At 34.0% G+C, this 20,877-nt stretch overlaps 1 protein-coding gene and 1 long non-coding RNA gene across 4 annotated transcripts in view; one reads left to right on the top strand and one right to left on the bottom strand.

The window, feature by feature from the left end:
- CSMD3 (CUB and Sushi multiple domains 3) overlaps positions 1–20,877 on the top strand; it is a 568,112-nt gene that overhangs the window by 137,781 nt on the left and 409,454 nt on the right. For all 3 annotated transcript variants that reach the window (XM_079302232.1, XM_079302231.1, XM_079302230.1), the window contains exon 4: positions 9,219–9,413. In XM_079302232.1, coding sequence (XP_079158358.1) covers positions 9,219–9,413 — 195 coding nt within the window. The remainder of the gene's footprint in view (positions 1–9,218; positions 9,414–20,877) is intronic.
- Positions 1–20,877, bottom strand: part of LOC306800288 — a 448,386-nt gene that overhangs the window by 18,595 nt on the left and 408,914 nt on the right. The window lies entirely within an intron of this gene.

Here is a 20,877-nt window from a genome sequence, read left to right as displayed (position 1 = left end):
GCTCTCCATCATTACATTTATAAAATAAGATTAAATGTCTTTTACTACTTATGTCCTGACCCAGTTATTTCAAACCAGGAAAAGCAAAGCAAGCTGTTTGATCTCTGATCCTACAAGACTCAGACCAGAAACTGCAAATATCCCTTTTGATATTAAAAATGTCTGGGGAAAAAAAAAATATTGCCATAATATACCATAGCTCAGAATCAGTAGTGCCCTGGATCATTCACATTTATATGTTATTTATTTTTTCACTATTAAAAAGAAAGAAAAGTGTTGATTAACAGTTTTTCCTTGACATCCACAAAGGATAATTATATAAATCAGTGCCTACTATGCCAAGTGGTACTTGCTTATGGAAGAATATTGGTACATCAATCAGCTCAAATGTTCATTCTTTCTTCAGACCTTTGAAATAATTTCTACATCACAAAATAATTTTTCATCAAACAATACACTACTTCCACTCTGCCATGCTTCAGAATTCTGAAAATGTTTCTCTATATGTGTCAGGGAACTTGGGAACTTGCCTCCAGCATAAGGCAAAGCACACAAATTTTGAGACTCGAGAGATGCTCTCTAAGAACTGCGCAAGCCCATGCAACGAAGGTGATAATAGAATGCTGAACACCAAGGCAAGAAAGGAATTCTTTACTGTGAAGGTGGTGACACACTGGAACAGGTTACCCAGAGAAATTATGGATGACCCAATCTTGGCAGAGCTCAGAGCCAAGATTGGATGGGGTTTTGAGCAACCTGGTCTACTGGAAGGTGTCCCTACCCATGCTGGGGGTGTTGGAACTCAGTGAAATTTAAGGTCCAGCCAAATCAGTCTCTGATTCTGTGATTTTAATGCTAATTCTTGCAAAGGAAAATGATAGCATAATGCTGAAATAAAATAACAATTGCAGCTGATTGCTTCTCAAGTGAAGGACATATGGATATTCTTAGTAAAAGATAAAAGGTAATTTGGAATAGGTAGGAAAAGCAGATTTCAATTTTTCTGGTTTGCACAATAAAGTGCCTTTTCTCCCATGGGGAACGATGCCTTTTGGAAGGTACAATATTGTGGGTGCACATCTCAGCACTGATTGATAAAACAAAATTTTTGTGGAATATAAGTTATTCAAAGGTTTTATGCTTGGTCTTGATGAATGGCCTGTGGCAGATGTTTATTCACATTGCTGTCCATTAATTTGATCACACCATCTTTGGTTAATGAATCATCATGTAAGTAATTTGGACAAGATCCGTAATGTTCTATTATTTCACCTTATGAAATGGCGTCAATAAGCCATAATGCATTTTATCCCTGTGAAATTATCAGGCTAATTACCATGCAGAATAATGCAAATATCCTTGATCTAGTATTTTTAAATGTTCTCTCATCTGGACATTTGTAATGAAAAATTCATATTATACCTGAGATGAGCATTAACCAGAGAGACCTTTTCTCATAAATAGGACTGCATTAGGCGGCCATCTGCTTCAGACCTCATGTTGGTTCTGGGATATTTTTTCTCTTATCTTATATTTACATAGGTATATATGTATATATACAAAAAATGGGATGGGTTTGCCGGAGCAGAAACCTTTATTCCATCACAGCCATCAACCTCATTTTACAGAACTGAGGGAGAGCAAGCAAGGGAGACAGAAACAGCTTCAGCTGCTTACAAGAGCAGACAAGTTCTTAATTGCATGGTTTTTAAAAAGATTTTTAGCCAATAAAATAATATTGAAAGTTGACAAGCATTTGATCTAGCCAATTAGTATACTTACATGTACCTCTTGCTTCCAACAATGCTTATTTGTAATGGTTTAAAACAATGGTTTTAAAATTTCACTTGGTGTTCTGAGACCAGCAGCAATGGTGGAAGCCAGACTGAAATTTCACTGTAAGAGAAAATGGTTTTGAGTAACAAGGAAACAGGTAGTCAGTTAAGTTATCCAATTGTCCCAAATGTTTGGACTTCTAATGGGGCACTAGAATATCTCCTAATAATAACTCTATGTATAAGCATATATACAATAACAGATATATACAAAGTATATGGAATAGATATGAAATATTGAAATATTCTTACCTCTGAGATATGTACAGAAGGAAGTATTTGTTGCTCTGCCAGGTCATACAATATCTCTGAATGTTTCAGGTGCCACCTAGTGCCCAGTTCTCATGTGTCAAAGTTCCCTTCAGGAGAAAACTGGTTTTCTTTGTGCCCTTCTATGCCACTGTCCAACAACACATCTATGACATCCCATATCCACATCTTGTGCTTTAAATTCCACTTTTAAACTATGAGTGATTCACAGTAGTGGAAATAACCTTCTTTTTTTTTCCTCTTTCTTTTTTAAAACAAGTTGAAAAGTTCAACATACAACTAATTCCGCCTTCGTGACACACAATTCACACAGTTTGTGAAGAAGGGCTGTAGCAGGGAAACCTTGACTAATAAATCAGACATGAACCATGATTGATTAGCCATGTGTTTGTATCCTCAGACTACACACTGGTCAGTTCAGATCACCTTGACAGCAGGAAGGTCAAAGAGAAGCAACATTCTTCTTAAGGCTAGCCAGTCTCTATAATTTATAATAATTTAAAACATAAATCTTTCCAATTATCCTTTGTATCACCTGAAGAGTCAATGCATTAAATAGCAATGCATATTAGTTCTCACTGAAACTTCTCCTGTATTTCTTCTTTTTTCCTTTGGAAGCCCCAGTACTTTTACATTAAATGTGCTATTTTATTCTGTGCTCTAATTTCAGAAATTCTATCATCTTGAATATAAAAGCTATGCATCTTCCTAGCATTTTTTTACAACTTGGAGCAAAAAATGGAGCCCTAATTTCAGTAGGAAAATAGATGCGATAGTGCATCCAATATATAAAATTCATTACATTTATTTGACATATGTATCTATTATTATTTCTAAAATTTGTGTGGAGATGCTGTCTATATAATATCACACAATTTTTTTTGGGCTATGACATCCTCCTTCAGTGACTAAATTGATTTCTTTCTTAATTCGTTAGCTTTTTCCATTTTTGGTTACTGTAAATTCTGCAGGTAAGAACAGCCAGTGAGTAAGAATGCAACATTTATACTACCTAGTATGTGGTAAAATCAGATGAGGCATTGAGGCTAAGGTGGAATGAAAAGAGTAAATGAGATGATTGCTGCATAATATTTCAGACATTGCAAATTAAATTCTTTTATACAACTCTAAAAGACCTAGTAAGAAATATGTATTGCAGAAGGATTGTCAATAAAGTATAAATTCTATGAATATTTTTTACTTTAGATTGTCCTGGGCTCTGAAATAACCTTTTCTTCGTAATTCCAACAGCCTTTTCCCAGCTGCCTCAAGAATACAGCCATATTTATAAAAGCACTCAGAAAACACTGCAGTCTAACCAGAACAATCCTATTTTGACACACACATTGGTGTATCTTCACAGCCTTTGCATGGCAGGCAGGTGCAGCTGTCTGGACTTCATTCACCTGAGAAAATGAACAACCATCATATGTGGCAGATACAGCATCTCATGCTGTATGGAACTGATTAAATTAAACTGATTTGGTTGAATAGTTTCATAATAGTGTGGGTGCAGCAATCTCTGTGATACTTGCAGCTCTACATCTGGGCCAAAATGTCATGTTTTTTCCAATGGTTTTCCTCAGTACTCAGATGCACTACGTGCATCTACCTTCCAGCCATACTCAGCGTTTAATTGGTGCCCTCAACAGTTGTGCAGGAATTTACTGCAACTAAAGCTCTGTTCAAGTGGAATTTGGTAAAGGCAAGTAAGTGTGGCTGCTGCTGTTAACTCTGTAGCTTTGCTAGCTATCTGCTATTTGCCTGCCTGTCACTCCCTTCAGGTAGCACTTCAGAAGTCTGCCTGATGGGGAAATAGCAGATTTAACCATATCTACAGATCATCTTTCTGTTGGTTTCACTTGCTTCCAGGTTGTGCTGCCCTTGGCTGCCATAATTTATTCTTTTTTTTTTTTTTTTTTTTTTGCACAGCCTTTCAGCCCTAGTGCTCTAGTGCTGTTCTGCATCTGCAGCTGATTTTAACAGATATCCAGAACACTGTATTGTGTGTGAAGGGAATACATTGCAAAATCTGGACATTTTTCATGCTCACTGTATTAATGTGACTACAGTATTGTAATTATTCCTCATTTCCCTCACATACCCTGGAGGTTTTTTTTTTTTTCTGTACTTCTTCTCGCTGTTCTCTTGCTTGTAGAAGAATTATGTTAATGCAGTTCTAACTTAATGCTGAAACAAGTTTGTTCCTATTAAAATACCATATGACTTTATGCTATAAATAGAAACATTCTTGTCTTACTGGCAAGGAAGACAAATCCAGTGATTGTTTCAATGTACTTAGAAACAAAATCAAACGCAGTAAAAGGAATCTACATTGAAAATTCCCTCAAGACAGGGTCCTCTGTAATTTTTTTATATGAAAATAATATCTCAAAAGGAAGAAAAAAAGTAAAATTATGTCATTCATTTAAAACATGTAGGAAATGTCAATGTAATTAGCTGTATTATCTTTAATGAACAGTAGAGACCCTCAGTGAGGTTACTCCTGCAGATATATTAATGAATAAAAAGCAATTAGAACAGGAAAAGGAAAAAAACACATTATTTTCCTTTGGGGAAAAAGAAAACCCAAAACTTTTCACACTTGTTTGATTATTTATAGTTAGACACCAGAATATGAGAGTCTCTTTTGACTGATCCACAAAAAATGCAGAAATTAAAATAAAAACTCCAGAGGAATTTAGATTCTAGACAAACAGTTTCTGTCACTGTTGTAAGCAAAAGTGAATTTCAGAATACTGACTCTTCATGCTGCACTTGCATCTTAAGGTGACAGATTTGTTGGAATCAAGGGATAGCCATTTTTGTTGTCAAACTTCTACAAAGAAAAGACCTGGATTTGGGGGGAGGAAATTTTTAAAATTCAGTAACTGCCTTAATGTGTCTGTGCTGTTTATGATAGATTTTTCAAAGCATTCATTTATAATGTGTCTTTACTCTCTGAATCTTACATTTTTGTGCAGTTAAATTGACATTTTGATATTAAATTTTTCATTTTTTTCCTTCACTGTACTTATATTGCTTACTCCAAATTTTTCTTGCACTTACCTTCACTCTGTAATCTCAAGTGAAATGTGTATGTATAGGTATATTTCAAAATGTGTGTAGAAAGACAACAGTATCCCTAAACTCATCAGTTAATTCTTCTAGACCCTATTAGATTTGAATCTAGACCATACTTACTTATATATTCAGAGCAATGCGAATGAGGACAGAATAGATAGTAATGAAAATATAATGTTTGGGGGAAAAGGCAAAATATTATGAGTTAGAAACTATGTATCTAAGTTACTTTTTTAGTTTATAAAACCTTTGGGAAAAAATGGACAACTAAAATAAACTGTTATAACATCCTATACAGATGAATTAGCCAGTATTAGGATATTACATAGGTCTCTCATTAAGTGAATACTCATGAAGGTGTACATATAGAGAGTATTTCTCACTTTATTTTGGGAAAAATGGGATCATAAGGGTTTGCAATGGCTGCAACAAAAAGTATGAAAATATATGGACCAACCCTTTAAAAAATAAAATTTATTTCCATTCCAAATTTTATAATAAAATAGTGTGCAATGGGCATTAATATTCATAACTAAGCTAAATGGAACACAACAGTATGACAAATACCTTTATTACTGGAATATGTGAAAATAATTGTTTTGTATATTTAGACATCAAATTATAAACTTCACATTTAAACAATTTAGGGAGAATAGTGCTACTCTTGATTTCATAAATATCATAACAGAAAAAACCCTTAAAACATTCCTGACTTAAAATCTGAATAAAAAGCAAGTAAATTTGAAATTTCCATATCTGGTTCTGATTTCTTTCCCCCTGAGTGAATGCTGACAAAGAGTCTAATTTCTGCTAGCCTTGTTTTTTGAAAAAGATTGTCAGAAATAAATTATATTTAATGTTATTTAGTCGGAATATCTTATTAATTAGTATCTATAAGGAGCTGAATTTCTGCTAATTAAAGTCTTTAAAGGAGTAGGTCCACTCCTGCTAAGCAGAACTCTCCCAGGTACATTTTGCCCATTGTTTTTTAAAAGAAGTTACATTGGCATTAATAAGAATTAATTCAATAGAAACTTATTGAATTGCGTTGAAGAATATTTTAAGCTTCATGTTTTAACATTATGCATTTATGTAAAAAAACAAAGAGGACAAATATGTTCATACATACATTGTTTACCAAATTAAATCTAGGACAAAGATAATTCCTGCTTGGAGAGAGATTGAAACAATTGGGGCAGCTTGCTTTGAAAAGGAGAGAAGAAATAATACACAAAAATGAAAATAAAAGTGGGAAAGTGTAAAAATTCAGTTATTCTTATTTTCAGACCTCATGAACAAGGAGAAGCTCATCCAAGCTACCAGACGGCAAGCTTAAAAGGAAATACTTTTCCACCCTTCATATCATTAGTGATTATCAAACTGTCACTGAAGTCAAGAAACTGTGCAGAGCTGAATAAAAATTACAATCTAGTTTGGCAATTCCTGTGTTCCCTGGCAGATGACAATCTTAGGGTAACAATCCACAGCTTTAAATGTCAGGGAGTTGGTAGTACAGTGTCACATTCAGTTTGAAAAAACACTACCTATCAAAGAAGACAAATGCTGTTACTTGATAAATTATCTCCTTCTCATCCCCAAATAAGGCTCTTGTAGATGTTCAAAATGAAAATACTCATGGAATAAATTAATGTACTTTAAAGTGTACAATTTATTTTTTCTCCTCTCTTATCTAGAATCAGGAACAAAATGGCTTGAAGAGTTAGAAATAGTAACATACTCCCAGGCCACTTGCATAAAGTTAGAAAGTTAATGAAAAATGCCAAGAATTCCTTTTAGATGAGTCATGTAGTATTGCAACTGGAAAATTAGTTTTATTTTAGAAAGAAGTTGATTTTTAATTAGTGCTTTAAAATATAATGTAATTTCACAAGAATAAATTGCCTTCTGTGGGTAATTCTTGGTGAGACAGCAGTAAAAGTAAAGGAAGCAATTTTAGGTAGTGACATTGCTAATCTTTATATTTTTTATTTCAAAGGACAGGAAAACTTTCTGTGACCTTTTTACAAAGCCCTAAGAGATACAGGCTTCTGAAAGACTTCATCTTCTGGGGGAAGCTGAAAATGAAAACACTGTGTACAGGCCGAGTTTTCAAGTTAATATAATATGATTCATATGGTAGCCAAAATCCACAGGATGATATTCTTACCTTCATTTTGACATGCTGTGATAGTAAACAACAAATTGAATGGCCTTGACAACTGTTAGAGGATTTAAAATAAATTCTTTTGCACAAATATGCAGGAATAGCTGTAGCATTGCCTTCTTTGTAGAGCTTGCAAGCACATTTGAGGGCAGAGAAATGTTGTTTCAGCACAGAACACTTCAATAAAGCAGTGGTAAAAATATCAGTTCTTTAGGTGAGCTTTGAAGTGACCAAGGTGAGATAGGCTATTTTCCCACTTCTGTGTTGTGTCATAGTGAAAGGTAATGAAAGTCAAATCCAAACCCCCAGTTTATTATGTAAGAGAAAGCAGGAAATAGCAGCAATGACTTCAGCAACAAATATACATATTTAACATATTCACATCAAAACATGATTGGCAAATAAGGTCTTGCAAATTAACTCATTAGCATATATTTTATCTATAGTGTTTATATATGGACATATAGGGCATGTGGACATATAAGGAATGTGTTTACTATCATAGTGGATTCTAGCTTTTAATAAATGCTGCATAGTTTTGTTTCATGGTTAGAATCAGAAGTCTAGTAGTATTCTAGAAAGATTCTTGGTAGTTCTGGACATTGAAGTTTGAGAATGTAATGAATGTTGGGAGAACATACTGATTGATTTAATAAGCGTTTATATCTTTTTTCTTTAATTGAAACCTATAACAGCTTAGGCATTTAAATATATTGTGCACACACTCATTAACAAATCAGGGCTACTGAAGAGTGTTTTAATCACATAGAATTTAGTAAAACAAATTAAAACAATACATACATAACCCTCTCTTCTTCCACGATTTTCCTTTTTAGTTTAGTGGAATTTGGAATGAATCCAAATGCAAGTTTACCTGATTTGCCTCTTCCCCGTTAACATTAGGTTGATAAGTATACTTGGTACAAGCTTTGAAGAGCTCAGGATGAGATTATGAAACATATTTTGTTCACATTTGCACTAAAGTTGTGTTTTAAAGTCCATTAACTAAAGGACTTTGGTAGTAAATGACTGAAAATATTGTAATCAAGCTACTCATGATGTTGAAACACCAGTCAAAAGGGTACATGGTTGAAGTGTGAGTACCAACTACAGAAACTGAACTCTCATTAATGGCCCCAGAGATCAAACTAAGAGTGGTCATGAGTCATTTTGGATTCTCAGTGGTGTAAAGTGGTGTAAAGCTCTGTATTATGGAAGAAGTTACCAGACCTGTTGTATTTATATACATGATGATATACATGATTAAATTAACTAATTCTTTGCTCAGAAACCAGTTCCTACAGTATCTCATCCATTTCCTCATTGTCTAAAATCTATCTGAACAATTTCCTGATCATGCTCAGGCTTATGCTTGTTAAAATTATCTCTTGCCTTGATTAATTTTATTTTTTCTTCCAAATTTTGTTCAATTTGAATCTGATGTTCTTTCACATTTGTATTATAATTTTTTTATTGTTTTGCATTTATATAACTTCAAAGTCAGAAATATATCAAGTTGCTTTGTTTCCTGTCAGTACTTAATGATTTGTTTTGTATCAATCTAATTTAAAAATTACATGAATATATAGATAGCTGGAGCTTAAGGAAAACCTCATGCTTTATTTTCATCTGCCTTTGAATATGTGGGTACCTAAGCAAATGTAAAATACACTAAGTCAGCAGTGGATTTTTAGTGTTAAGAGTTCAATAATATCCATGAGAGTTTCATAATATCCGTGAAAACACTCTACCTGTCCAAAGCTGCCTCAATTTGTGTTCTATATTCTAAATCAAAATAAAACATTTATTTATAACAACATTTTAAGTATAAAAACATTTTAAGTGATAAATACATTCTTTTCCAGAATTACAGAGTAGTTCTTGTGGCAATCCAGGAGTTCCACCAAAGGGTGTTTTGTATGGCACAAGATTTGATGTTGGTGACAAAATCCGATACAGCTGTGTGACTGGATATATTTTGGATGGACACCCACAGCTTACTTGCATAGCCAACTCTGTCACTACAGCATCGTGGGACTTCCCTGTTCCTATCTGTAGAGGTAAGAAAAATCCTGCAGTAATGGTCTTGAATATATGCATTAGTATTAACAATTTTTAATGTCTGTATTAATATGAAGTTTAAACTATGATTAAAGAACCCTTCTTTTGAATATTTTGATCTCTTTCTCACATATATTATGTGTCTCAGCATATATACCTGCTAATTTTTAGGCCAATATTCTACTAAAATTATAGTTATCATTTATTTTGAAATATGTTATGTAATAAGAACTAGAAACCTAGTGATAAGTAGGATATAAATGTCTGTGTACAACATTCTTGCAACTGTGGGAATGTATATTTGGGATCTATTAGTGCTTCCTGAGAACTGACTTTTTGTCTATTAGTAACTTGGCTTTTTAGCAAACAGAAATATGAAGCTGCCAAAACAATTGACTTACAGGGTCTTACTCTTAGTCAGATTTGATTATCTTAAGATTTCTATAGAGGATATTCCTTGTATTCTAACAAATATTGTAGGTCAAATCCTTTTCCCTTGCTCATATTGGAAATATAGACACACTAGGGAACCCTATATTACAGGTAAATCTTATTTCCTGAGAGAAATACTGTTAAAGATGAATAATGCTTGCAGAGCAGCAAATGGAGGTCATGCTGATAAAATGAAGGTGCTATCACTGCTATATGAAACCAAAGACAATATGTCAGGTAACCTTGGGATCAGTTTCTAGATTCACAGGTTAATTTTACAAAATGCGACTTTTGTATTGGTCTAAAAAGATTGATGAAGTATTGCAGAGCCTACAAGAACATTTCAACTGAAATTACCATTCTAATAAATACAGATTGGTTAAAACATGGTTAACCAACACTGCTAAAAATTAATTATGTATAAGAAAGGTGTGCCATTGGAAATACCATACTTTAATTTCCTATTCATGGTTAGAAATATTTAATAAGTTTATCCATTGTCTTGAAAAAATGACAAACTTATTTTTAATAATATTGTTTTCCAGTAAAAATATTTATAACTTCTGAGTCTTCCACTCCTACTTCCCAGAAAAATGCTAGCTAATAATGAAGAGGATATAAAATCAAGGCACATATTCAAATTTTGTATCTGGAGATGAGAATGCAAAAGATATGATGAGAATATGTTAACTTTCAAAAGACATACATTTGTAGCAAAATCGAAGTCTAATGGACCTCATTGCTCAAATTCTCAATCTGTCAATTTTCAAATGAATGGCATAAAAAAATGTATTCTTGAATGAGTTAGACATTCCTCTTTTTGATATAACATTTTTCAGGAGATCATTGGGTATATTTTTGGTTTTGCTCCAAGGGGAAATGAAAATATACTGTGTAAATTTGAACTGAAATGATAAACTCCCAAAATAACCCTGTGGTTAGACATCACTAGTTTGTAATAAGACTATTATATGAAAATATGAAAACCATTTTTTTTAATTCATAATTAGAGAGGTCATTATTTGCACAGTGTCATTTCTTAAGGCAAAGTAAGTTAACAAATTAGGAAGGATTCAGAAAAATGGGAAATAAATTCTGTTATTTTTCCAAATTGTCATTTTGTCTAGAGACTGAAGGACACAGACTTTTCTGTATGTGTGAAAGAGGATTAAGACAACAGCTTGATTTACTGCAGAAACTCGTACTGAAGGAAAAATGTTTTGTTTTGAGAAGACAATTCTTGAATCACTAGCAGTGAGAAATTTAAGGGGTAAAGATTTGATGAACAAAAATTAAAAAAAAACAAACAAACAAACACCAAGGTACATATTTTAATAGTGGTGGTTTACAAATTACTGAAACATAACCTAAGAATGTCACAGATTCTTGATTTAAGTCCTAATATAATGACTTAAAGCCTTAATGCACAAATTGCTGTTAAGGTATTTTTGGGCCATGTCCAATAAAAGAAAAATAACCAATTATTTTCAAGAGTTCCTTCTACGAGTCAATGTTTTATGACAGAAACATCTAACTTTACATATAAAATGGGCCCTTGTGATTCTATTCAAATGATTCTCTCCTAATTTTGCCTAATACAATTATCCAACACAGAATTCTGCAAAAGGTTGCTGAAGATGATTACAGACTAATGAGCTTCTTATCTCTTTCTCCCTGTTTGCCATGGAGACTCTTTGATTAAACACTCATCCTTAAAGATTTCCTGTGATAAATGTTATTGTTCTATACCAATGGTCATTACATTTCACACAGAGGATCCTAACACAAGCAAGAAAAACACCAAGAACAGAAGTATATTTTATTCAATATTAATCTGAGGATTGTTTGTTTGCTGGTTTGTTTTTACATTTCAGAAAAAATCTTGAATTTGAGGCACACTTAGAAGTCAGCATGGTTATGATCATAGATGTCTGTAGACTAGTGTGTAAATATCATTGTCATCTGCCTCTTGCAATTCAGAACAAATAAATTTGAGGATTTTTTTTTCCTCATTATTTTAGATCATTTATCTTACATTGCCTTCACTTTAAATGAAGAGATGAGGAAGAGCTCATGCTTGTGCTTTAGCAATGTGATTCTTATGGATTGATGTTTCAAAATGTGGTATTTCATTGGAAGCAGTGTTTTGTAACGTCACAAGCGTATATACAGGACGCTCTACTAAACGCTTTAATTTTTAATCTGTTAAATAATACCAATATTTGCATGTTTTTTAAGTTATATATTTTTAGGACAGATTTTATTCATAAAAAAAAAGAGTTATTAATCAAATAGCTTCTTATTCCTTTACTTTTCTCCATAGGAATTTATTGAGAAATCAGAAGACATATTTAATGATTGCATTATTTCATTTCCTCTTTCTAACTTTCCTCTTGAATGCACAAAGATTTTCACTTGCATGTTTTGGTATTCATTAAAGTACGTTAAAATAAATTAAATTATTATAAAAAATAATTAAAATAAATATTACTTTATTTGATTTATTAGAAGTGAAAAAAAACCCCTAAGTATAAAAAGATAAATTGAATTTAATTCTCGTGGTCAACTATGTGACAGGGTTGCTCTCTATATGAGACAACGCTTGAAATGTACTGACATCTGCCTTGGGATGGATGACTAATGAGTTGAGAGTTTATGGGTTCAGATCAAAGAAAGAGCAGATTAATGAAGGTGCTGTGGGTGCTTACTAGAGGCTGCCTGATCAGGTGAAGGAGGAGGACGAGGCTTTCCCCAGGCAGCTTGAAGCAGCCTCAAAGTCACAGGTACTAGTTCCAGTGAGGGACTTTATCTACCCTGCCATCTGCTGGAGAAGCAACACAGCAAAGCACAGAGAGTCTGCAGGGTTCCTTTGAAAACACTGATGACAATTTGCTGTCACAGGTTGTAGAGGATCTCACAAAGAATGGTGAGCTGCTCCACTTCATATTAACAGCATCTCCTTTTTGGAGATGTGAAGGTTGGGGGTAGCCTTGGCTGCATGAAAATTTGGAGCTATGTATCAGGAAAGGAGGAAGCAGGGCAGCAACTAGACTACAACCATGAACTTCAAGAGAGCTGATGTTAGCTGCTTCACGGATGGTCTTGGAAGAATCCTGTGAAAACAGGCCCTGCAGGGAAGGGGGATCCAAGAGAGCTAGTTGATATCCAAGTATGACTTCCTCCAGAACCAATAATGATGCATATCAATGAGCAGAAATCCATCAAAGGGGGAGAGACACCCACATGGATGAATAAAGAGCTCCTGTCATTACTCAAGCATTAGCAGGAAATACACAGGAGTTAGAAGCAACACCAAGCCACATGTAATAAATAGACAGAGATTATCAGAGTAAGTAGAAATGAGACCAGGAAAGCCATCCACAATTAAATCTGGCCAAAGGATGTCCAGGACAACAAGAAACGCTTCTCAAAATACATCAATAACAGAAGAAAAACAAAAGGATAATGTGAGTCCATCAGTAAATAGAGGGGGAACCCTGGTAACAGGGGACACTGAGAAAGCAGAATTACCAAATTTCTTCTTTGCATCAGTCTTCACTGACATGATCAGCCCTCAGGGTTCTCTGACACAAGCCAGGGTAAATGAGTCTTGGAGGGAAGATTTTCCCTTGGTGAAGGGTTGGCTTGGATAACACCTAAGCAAACATGACACCCACAAGTGCATGGGCTCTGGCAGGATGAAAACATGAGAGAGCTTCTGGACACTGTAGTGAAAACATGAGAGAGCTTCTGGACACTGTAGTGAGGTCACTCACAGTCATCTTTGCAAGGTCATGGTGATCAGGAGAGGTGCCTGGGGGCTGAAAAAAAATAAATTTCACCCTGGTCTTCAAAAAGGGCAAGATGGACATGGGGAGCTATTGGCCAGCCAGCCTCACTTGAATCCCTGGAAATGTGATGGAGCAGTTCATTCTGAAGGCCTTCTGTATCCATTGGATGACAACAAGTATTAGATTAGGAGTATTCATCATGGATTTGCTAAAAGTAAATCAGGTTTGACCAAACAGATTGCCTTCTACAATGAAACAACTACCTGGATTAATGGGGAGAGAGCAGTGGAAATTGTCTACCTTGGCTTCAGCAAGGCTTTTTACAATCTCCCACAAAATCCTGGTAGAGAAAATAAGGAAGTGTTGACTGGATGAGTGGACAGAGGTCAATTAAAATCTGGCTGTATAGAAGGGTTTTAATCAGTGGCACAGGATCTGGTTGAAGGTTTTTCACTAGTGGTGCCCTCCAAGGATCCATACTGGGCCCAGTATTGTTTAACTTATTCATCAGTGGCTGGAACAAGAGGGCAGATGGCTCCTCAACAGGTTCACTGATGACACAAAGTTGGGAGGAATGGCCAATACCTGAGTGCTGTGCAATCTTCAGAAAGACCTTGACAGGCTGAAAAGATGGACAGGAAGAACAGTCTGGATTCAACAAAGGCAGCTGCAGAGTCCTGAACCAGGGGAAGAATAACCCCAAGGACCAGTACAGGCTGTGGGCTGATCTGGAAAGCAGCTCTGTGGACAAGACTTGGATGGATACAATCCTGTCCTATGTGCTGTAGCTGACCCTGCTCGAGCAGCACGTTTGGACAAGATCACCCACTGTGCAGACTTCCAAACTTACGGGTTCTTTGATTCTTTGAATTAAACTGTGCACAATCCATGACTAGTTTTTAAATGAAGCCTTCTCCCCTGAAAAATTAATTTTGATAAGGTTGTTTTTAATCATTAAATGTGACAGAAGCTTAATTATATCACCTATTCCTGAGCTAATGTTGCAGCTTGCAGTTTCCCCATAATGCAGTGAGCTGGAAACAATTTACTTAGGGTAATAAATAATGCTACATTTATATATAATGTTTTCATTATATAAAGGTTATAAGAATTAGACACTTTCATAATCAAGGAAGTATTCTGACTTTAATGTTTTCTAAAAATTCCTTATTCCATGCTAAAATGGGTGTTATAAAAATCACCATTCTAAAATCCTTTTTTTTTTTCGAATTCAGAAATTTCAAGTGTAGAATACAGTTGTATTTGTATTCCTAGATGTTCTAATGAAATATTTTCACTATTATCTGTACATTTAGCTACAAAATATTTGTCGATATAAAAATTCTGTTTGCATTTTCAACAAGACTTTGTTTTCTAATTGTTTAAATAAATATATATTTTGATCAGATAAGTGCACAACCCACTAACTAGATTAATTTTTTCCATTGATAAAAATGCATTTATGTTTTTTTTTACTATTTATCTGTATGGACATTGAGTTATTTCTTGCATATATTGTCATGGTTGGTAGGTAAAAACCTGAAGAGGTTAATACTAAATTCCAAGTCTGGGAATTCCCCTGCAATTTATATGTGTGTATGTACTTACAAAGATATATTTATTTATACCCATCTTTATAGATGTATACTTAATTCCTTCTTCTTCTGCAGTGGATTTTTTCCAAATAAACTGAATTGAAATACGTATGAGCTCTTATTTTTAAAAGTGATATAACAGGTGTTAAATTGAATTAGAATATTCAGCTCACTATTTAAATATTTTGCCATTTACTCTATGCAGAACCCACTGGACTGAAAAAATTGTTAATTGCAAGTCACTGGTATAATTGTGTAAGCACACAGATACATGATTATACATATTTCAAATCCATGAGGTAAGGTTTAGGTCAGATACAACAGAGAGTAGCTTCAAATTAAATCAAAGTGCCTTGTGGAACTTCAAATACACTGCTCTTTAATGGTTGTATTTGTTTATATGTGGAATAGAATACTATGGATTAAAAAAAAAACAAAACACAACAACTAAAATTAAACTTCACATAATTACCAAGAAATAATCATAAGGCAGTGTAAGCATTTCACAGAAAGATATATTTGGTTGCAGATGGATTTATGATTTTACAAAATCATGTCAAATAGAACCTAGTAATATAAGCAGTAAAATAAGATGACTGCCTTTGCATCTTTGTTATAAGCTGGTCTTTGTAGGCTGTGGAAAGAACAAAACAAGATATAAAGTCAAAGTACTTCACTTGATGTCATGTAATGCATTAACTACTGGAACTGACAATATACACAGAAGAAAATAGAGTGCACTAACTTAAAAGCAGGAATAAATTACATCTCCTGGGGAATGAGCAGTTTTCTGCCTGAAGCTAGCTCTTATATACAAATAGTTGCTCTTGCTTATTTTTGGGAAAAGCCCCAGTAGATCTATGTGAGTCTGGAAAAGAAACATGTTGGATTATTTGAGAAATTGGAAAGAAAACAAAAAAAAAGTTACAGAATTATATATTTATATATAAGAAATTATATATGAGCATCTTTTTCAGAGCTTGTTCCACAGATCCTTTTTGATAATTAATCAGTGGCTTAGAATGGCTAACACTCTTATGGCTGGTATTTTAAAAAAAATATAAACGGTCTACAAATGCCAATGCTGCTCTCTAGAAATAGAGACATTAACTAAGATTCTTTTGGGGGTGGAAAGGATGAAAAAATCTACTATTTTATTGAAACAGTAGAATAATGGTTGGGTGTTTTCAAGTACCATGCTGTGTGCTTTCAAGCAGGGCAGAGGAAGATCTGCAAAATAATATCCAGAATGACTTTTTGAATAATGAAATATACAGCACCTTTTGTTGCTTTGAATTTTTAGAATAAAAGAGCTTTGTAAGTTCTTTATTTTAGCCATCTTTAATATGTGTATTTTTTTTATGCCAATAAAATAAAAATTTTCCATCTATGAGAAGAATTGAAATTTCTCACTACTGTACCCTACCACACTTGTATTTTCTTTTATGTTAGTGTTATTCTCAGGATAGTACCTGATATTCACTATCAGGGGCATAAAGGCACAATCTGCTGTGTGAAAAAAAATACCTGGGCCTGAAAAATAGTCAATCTACATGTGAATTTTAGTGTGTGACCAAAACCACAGATTTCTTACCATTTCAAATAGTGGTAAAACTTTGCTGAATTATGTGAAGCTATTTTAAGTCATTATTGATGTGTTATAAATCAGGAAATTGATAGAGAAATATAAATATTGGAATTGGAATTACCATATATTCCCAACATTAGTGCTAAAATGTATTACTTTTACTGTATTATTAATAAAAAGCAATATTAGCATTACTGATATATATAGTGTCTGTTAAATGCTTTCCTACCTCACTGAAAATATACCAGAAATAATAATGATCTAACACTGTACATGCTCCTTAAGCAGGCAACACTATTCATGAGAGTTCCAGTTGGGTTTTATGCAACCAATTCATGTCTAGAACTTGTGCTTCTTCATTTGTGATAATGGTGGTCCAATAACAAAGTTCTTAGGATGGATGGAGAGCTGGTGCCATGTGAAAATTTATGACGTGCAATGATTTGTTACTGCAGTAGCATTGATGACTTGAAAAAAAATTGCAAATTTTTAGAAAGCAATCTAACTATGAAAACTTTTCTAACAGAAAATAATTCATTTTTATTAACTTCATTTTTAAACAGATCTTACACTTTTAAAACTTTGAATGTCTTATAATGTTGTTCTTGCTTTTCCTTTCTTCAAAAATGTGTATCTCCACATCAGAATATTAATCAGAATAGCAGAGTCATACTTCCATTTGGTTTATAAATTTTGTTTTTGCACATCTCTATGTGATTTTGCTAATTGCTATCAGTAGTGGAGGGAGTTCTCCTAAAACCCATTAGGAACTTATATTATCAGTGGCCTAACCCTTGGGTGATGTGATATAGTCCAGAATGAAAAGGTTTGTGCATCAAAATAATTTAAACTCATCAGTGTGGTAACAGGCCTCCTTTACTACATCTGCAAACAGTATGCAGAGGACTGGGAAAGAAACAGAAATTACCTCTTTCTAAATAAATTAAATTCTGCTTAGAAAACAAAGAAAGTATATGTAATTATTTCAGAAAGAGAACCTTTGGGCAAAGTTGTAGCTCACACCAAAATAAAGAAAATTACAGACATGGCAATGCCTTATCTGACTGCTTTTCACAGAAAAAAGTATCATAAAAATCAAATTTAATTACAAAAAATTGTTATAGCAATTGATAAAGACAATGAAGAGGAAAAAAAGAAAGATCAGATTTTAAATTAATCTAACTCAATACTGAACACAATAAAACTTCTTGAACACCAAAATCTTTTATCCCACCATTTTAAAGGTGAGAATTAGGACTTAAACAAGTAGGTGGAAGACAGTTGGGTGGTTTATGAAAATCTTGAGACACTGCTTTTATTTCCTGTTTTCTTAAATTTTTTCTTAAGGAAGGACAAAGGACATAGTAGTTGTGCTAGTTGTTAATATTAACATTATACCTGAAACTGAAAGGGGTAAAGATGGCTCAGAGCAACCAGGATGAGTGAATGAGAAGAAGGAACCTGGAAAAGTAAAATATTGTTTTAACATGATACTTATCATTAAAGCACAATACTAGAATCGTCAGTTACAACAAAAACTCAGTCTTTCACATCTGATTTAAAATTAATTTATTTATTTGTTAAAAACACCTAAAGACTATTCTAAGAGGATGTATAACTAGCTTAATCCCAGTTTGGGCTAGTAAATTCTGCTTTGATGGGTAATTGTTTCCCTGTAACATCCTTCTGTTTATCTAAGGTTCATTTTGTATATGGCATTCTTGGATAAATCCTTCATAGTTATCAATTAGCAGAAATAATATTTGTAAAATAATTTAAGATACTTTGAAAGTAATTACTGGTAAATCCCAGGTTCATTAACTCAATTTACTGAGCTGCTTAATCTAAAACCTTTGGCTGCCACAGGCTTCTAAATATACTGGTACATTTTCCTAACATTATTGAAATTATGGCTTGATAAACCTTTCAATATCTTTCAGTTTCTGCCTAAAATGAGAATATACCTGGATATAAATGGAAATTGTGAAAATATTGTTCAGTATTTTGGTATCATTTTGAAAATCCTGATTTATAACTCAGTTGTAATTACATCTAGAAGACAGAAGTCATAGCAAATTGGTTTTCTGGGGAGTATTTAAAGCCCTTCAAATATTTTTTCAAGAGTAACTGATTTCCAGTAGTGATTTTTGCAGGTGAAAGATTTCATTACTAAAATTCTAGCATGACATTTTAACATTCTTCAACACTACATCTGTCTAAGACTGCATCTTTCTTAGCCTAAAAATTGATTCACCTATAGAACATGAATCTTCATCTTAAGCATTAATTAATCTTCTTGTTCTCATAATTAGCAGAAGTGTTGCTGGTTTATTTAAATATTAAGACATCACTTTTGGTGTCTTGTGGGATGGTTTCCAAAACTGTAGCTTGTTTTTAAGTTGCAATTTTTATAATTGTACACTGATGAAGGAGTCTGAAGATGATGCAGTTGTGTTACTAAAATAAATTCGGAATTCCACAAAATTTATTAATCCTTTTATTCAGCTCTGCAAAGTCAGAGGCTAAAACCAATTGGCTTTAAATTATCTTGACTCTGGAAGGGCATTTAAATGTAACAAAATTGTAGCAGTTTTGCTACATGTATATGAAAGATTCCATCAGTAAATATTTAATTTCTCACAGAACTGACTGTAATGAACATGTAGATAAATGGTTTGTTAAGATAATTCATTCATCTTGTATGATGGCCTTCTGAGTTTTGTTCAGGATGAAACCTTTGATGGTAGATCTGTACAAGTGTAGCGTGTGAAATTTCTTTTGCATTTCTGTCAGTCAGTGGAGGTGACCTTAGCTGCACAAAACAACTCATGGGTAAAAGTTCTCTTTGCACTACATCATCAAGTTAATTCTGGGTTCTGTTGAGGCAAACTGAGAGGAGGTCAGAAACTTTAATTGTGAGAGTTTAGGATCACTAGCTGCTTAATCAGTTTAACCTTCCCAATCCAAATGCTCTTAATGTTGGCTGGAATTTTGCACTTCAGAGAAATAAACTTGCTGGTGGGCAGTTATACATTGATTGTCTCCATGTCACTGTTCCCTCTTGTTTTTCATTTCAAAGATTTTATATCACATCAAACATTATATAATTCACATAATCAGAACATCATTAAGGTTGGAAGAGACCTTCAAGATTATCTGTCCAACCATCAACCAAGCACCACCATAGTCCCCTCTAAACCTTCTCCCCAGGTTCCACATCCAGATGCCTCTTGAACACTTCCTGAGATGGTGACTCCATCACCTCCCTGGGAAATTTGTTCAAAGGCCTAACCACTCTTTCAGCAGTTTTTTTTTTCCTGATGTCTAATCTGAGCCTACTCTGGGACAACTTGATGCCATTTCCTCTTGAGACATGACAGAATAGACAGACACCCATATTTCATACTCTCATTATTTAATTCTAGGCATGCATTTTTAAACTTTTGTATGCATCTTAGAACCTGTAAAAATTGTGTAACTAACAGCGAAAAGTCTGATTTTGATGCCTGCTAATTCCCAGTTCTGTCTTTAGAGAACCATGAGGAAAACAGATCTTTTTCAGTGTCAATACTTACACAATCAAGTTGAAAAGAAAATAATTTTAAACTAAGATGCATAGGAAACAGACATTTTGACCCACATTTAAGTCAGGTAGCAGTGGACAGGGGTCATAAACAAAGGATGCAGAATGATGTGCACAGAATGACATCAGAAATGATAAGGTAAGGTGAAAGTAAACCTGCCTGAGGTCAGCCTGGGACACAGAAGAACACAGGACAGCAGGAGTCACAGAAGTACAACATTGTTGGAAAAACAGAGACAGTAGAACAGCTCACATGGCTGGAGTGTAACAAAGGATGAGTGCAAATTTCTCAGAAGAGAGATGCAGAATGGGCTAGTCAAGGGATTGTGGAACAGGATCAGAGAACTCATATTATCAGTCTTTTACACACTGGTGGATAAGGGTGAGGAAGGGTCTGAAAAGTTCCTGAAAGAGCTCAGGAGAGTCTCTAATTCACACAAGTTAGTTCTCATCCACTTTAACCTTCTTGTTTCT

The sequence above is a fragment of the Erithacus rubecula genome (genome assembly GCF_903797595.1).
Source record: "Erithacus rubecula genome assembly, chromosome: 3".
NCBI lineage: Eukaryota > Metazoa > Chordata > Aves > Passeriformes > Muscicapidae > Erithacus > Erithacus rubecula.
This window is presented reverse-complemented; position numbering and strand designations above follow the sequence as displayed.